The sequence below is a fragment of the Periplaneta americana genome, chromosome 16 (genome assembly GCF_040183065.1).
Source record: "Periplaneta americana isolate PAMFEO1 chromosome 16, P.americana_PAMFEO1_priV1, whole genome shotgun sequence".
NCBI lineage: Eukaryota > Metazoa > Arthropoda > Insecta > Blattodea > Blattidae > Periplaneta > Periplaneta americana.
In genome coordinates this window covers 116,934,175-116,938,009 of record NC_091132.1, presented here as the reverse complement: position 1 = coordinate 116,938,009, position 3,835 = coordinate 116,934,175, and the positions used below count along the sequence as shown (strand labels likewise).

Here is a 3,835-nt window from a genome sequence, read left to right as displayed (position 1 = left end):
GCACTGCAATCGACTGTGATGCAAGCTGCAGTGGAGCCGCCGGCAGCGCTAATGTTCAAGCCATAGAAAACTGCTCCACTGAAGCTGCAAGTGAAGATGTGTGACGACTCGGCCAACGTCAGTGTTACAGCTCCTTCAACTTCTTCAAAAAATGTCCCCCCAAGCTGGACTACACGCAGAAGACCGATGCTTAGCAAGTCAGAAGAGCCCTTAGCAAAAATCCACAAGTTAAAGGCTGAGGCAATAATGAAGAGCATTGAACAAGCAACAGAAGAACACTTGTGGAACAAGGAGCTTCACTCTCTTCGACTACAGCAGGAACAATTAAAACTCGAAATTGAAAAAGTGAAACTTGAAAGAGAAAATGAACTACTCAAACACGAGAAAATGAAAACTGAAATATTATTAAACAACAATTAAAATTGTTACAATGCATTGTGCTGATAATTATTAATTCAATTTCATTGTTTTCATTATATGAAAAAATAATTTAGCCGTGTCAATACATTAAAAGATATGAATAAGTAATATGTAAATAGTACATTTGTTTACAAAATTGAACCATGAAAAAAGCAAATTATTTCTTATGTTTTGTAATATAACAACAATGTGTGAGAAAAAATAGACAACATTTATTCAAGACCTTTTAATAATGTAAAATGCTGTGCTGTTACTGTGGTAGGAGACTTCTAAAGTAGGTATCAATTATTGTTCGTCTCACTAGATTGTCGCGGCGAGATATAGGTCTATTTTGCTGATACAGTCGTCCATCAATCTGCCCTTCTCCTAAGAGTTCAGCCCATGGTGCAGTTAACTGTAGATGTGGATCGTCCTGAGGTAATTCTTCTCCAGCTCGACGAAGAATATTATGCAGTACCGCTGTAGCAGTTATCACGGCAAACGTATGATCTAATGTCACATTCATCCCCAAAGCAAGAACCGGAAATCTTCGCTTCCATAAGCCAAACGTTCTCTCTATTACATTTCTTGATCTGATTTGCGATTCATTATAGAGGTTCTCTGCCGGTGTATGAACTATATCCAGAGGAGGCATTAGGTAAGATCTACAGGGATAGCCTGCATCTACTAGTAACACTGAATCCCCGTAGATCCCCTGTTCGAACCTGGCTCGTTGTACACAATTATTGAAAATGGTACTGTCGTGACTACTGCCTGGCCATCTAGCCACTATGTCGCTAAATTCCATATTAGCATTACATATTGCTTGCACATTTAGCGAAAAGTAAGTCTTTCTGTTCCGGAAGAGTTCCGCATTATTACCTCCAGGGGATCGTATCCTAATATGGGTACAGTCCATTGCTCCTATTACTTTTGGAAATCTGGCTATGTTGTAAAAACGCATCTGCGTTTGAAGTACAGATTGAGGTGTTTGCGGAAGATTAATATATTGGCATCGTAAAGCAGCTATGGCACTGCTGACTCTATGTACAATTCGGGAAGCTGTAGACTGACTCACACCAGCGTAATCTGCAACGCTGAGCTGGTCACCACCAGTAGCGTAAAATCTTAGTGCTAGTAGCAGCTGATTTATGGGCGATACAGCTTGATTCCTAAAATGGGAGAAAAGTAACTTCAATGTAATTTTAATTTTCTTAATTTTATGAAAAAATGTAAAGATACATAGCCAACCACGATGCCTGTCAATACGATCGTTGGTATGCATGTATATGCGCGTGTGTGTGTGTATTTATAGCACTAGCTTATAGGTATATAAATTGGGTAACTACAGAGAGAGGAAGCGAAAAGTTACCGCACTATGCAGAAGACGTCGGGGAACAGATTGTCCGCAATCCATTGCTCGACTCACCGGTCAGCTGTAACAGCGCGGGCGGGCCAGGCGTTCAGTTTTATTACGGTAGGCCTAAAATTCCAAGTGGTAAGGATTGAGTGTGTGGACAGCGGGAAGCGTATGGAGTGTTTAGTTGACGAGTGGAGTGTTTAGTGAGTGCACGTTATTACGTAGTGTTGCATTAATACACTTGTTATTGAACATTATTTGTGTTCGCTGTCAGTATGGTGACGTATAGTATTGTACAACGAATATTTCTAGTTGAGACATTTCTCCTAAAAAACAAATCTTATGACTGTTGTACTGTTCGCAAATTTCTACATCAGTTTCGTGACGCTGCAATGCCTTCGAGACAATACATAACCAAGTTATTCAGAAAATGGCGAGAAACTAATAATTTAGGCCTACCGTAATGAAACTGAATGCTCGGCCCGCATGCGCTGCTACAGCTGATCGACGTCCCCTGTAAAGTGCGGTAATTTTTGCTGCCTCTCTCTGCTATAAACAATAGGTATTGTAGAGAATTCAGCTTACCTATTTGTTGTAAATTCCAGGTTATGTTCTATCATTGATAAGACTGATAAAGCTGAAGTTTTAGATAATCTAAAATGTGTTACAAAGTCTGAGTCATCGTAGTCCTCAAAGTATGTGGCGCGTTCTTTTAGCCACCTGGGACGTCGTCTTTTGTACTCTTGGCCATATTCCTCATCACTGTCATTTTCCCTTTCATCAATTAAATATTCCAGTCGTCTACGAGCCATCTTGTTATTTCGATTATCTCAGTTTTTCCTACTTTATCGGCCAACATTTCTCCGGTAAAATTTTAAACCGAGATAATCCCAATTAACCGAGATAATTTTGTTGGTGAATACAAATGTAGCCATTATCTAAGTTTTTGTAGCTAAAAACCGAGATAAAATTTTTACCGACGTTGGTGAATACGGCCCTGAGAATGAAGTTCTAGATCTCTTTGTGTAAGGTGAAGTGGTACAGTGACTGATGTTTATTTCATTTACAAAACATTTACTGGTACGATTTCTCTCTGGATGAATACTGTAAACAATCTCAAAATCTCACTGTCTACTGTACTGTACTGTAAAATATAGTGTTGAATATGTATGAGAAAATTTTATGTACTGCATACCTACTAACGATTTTCTAAATAGCGGACACTTCTCAATAACGGACATTTAATTTTTCCCCGGCGGTGTCTGCTATTGGGAAGTTTAACTGGTAGATGAAAGTAAACACTTACAGTTTTTTCTAACTCTAACAGGTGATAGGACAGCTCTATGGACATGAAAATTAGTGAAGGGCTATTTTAGACATTAAGCAATTTTAATTATCAAAACGGATAATCTTAATTTTGACTAAAACTAGCGAAATTTCACCTCTGTGTGCCTTTAGGACAAAGTGTAGCATACAAGTGACACACACCGACGTGCATAAAAAGAAAGTACGTTTCCACATTTCTTACCTGGAGTCGAACCCACGCTCGCTGTACTTATAGACGTAGGCCCTATGATGCCATTTGATCCTTAGAACAGAACATGAAGTGGCACATTTTAGTGCAACTATGAACTGTTAGCATCATCGTACAGTTGTGATGTAAGGAAAGCTCTAATTTTCTGTTGGTGAAATACTTAAGAGGTCAAAAGCCCTTTAATTTATCCAACTTCCAAAACGCGTGTTACTTCCTAATTAGAAGGAACGATAAGTTTGTTTTGTTGGGATTAAAGCGAAGACTTTAACTAAGTGTGACGCAAACTTAGACAATGCTTTGTATCACACAAAGATGGGAAATGTAGAGTACCAAGATGAATTAAGACGTTCGTATTTCTTTGGTTTAAACGTCAAATAAAATGCATAAGTCATTTTTGGCGAATTGGCATTATGGTGAATTCAATTTCTGAAACGAGATTCACTGTAGAACGTAATTTATTATTAATGACTGTACGATAACAGAAAAGAACGTTAGCTAAAATAGCTCAATTTTGTCACCAAGAAAATACAGTAATCTTTGCT

At 38.4% G+C, this 3,835-nt stretch overlaps 1 protein-coding gene across 1 annotated transcript; it reads right to left on the bottom strand.

Annotated features, from left to right (window-relative positions):
- Nucleotides 1-338: 338 nt before the first annotated feature.
- LOC138716356 (putative nuclease HARBI1) lies at nt 339-2,760 on the bottom strand. Its single transcript, XM_069849358.1, has 2 exons — nt 2,345-2,760; nt 339-1,571 (listed from the first exon to the last, which is right to left on the bottom strand). The coding sequence occupies exons 1-2, from the start codon at nt 2,569-2,571 to the stop codon at nt 671-673; spliced, it is 1,128 nt and encodes a 375-aa protein (XP_069705459.1). The 5' UTR covers nt 2,572-2,760; the 3' UTR covers nt 339-670.
- Nucleotides 2,761-3,835: the final 1,075 nt, after the last annotated feature.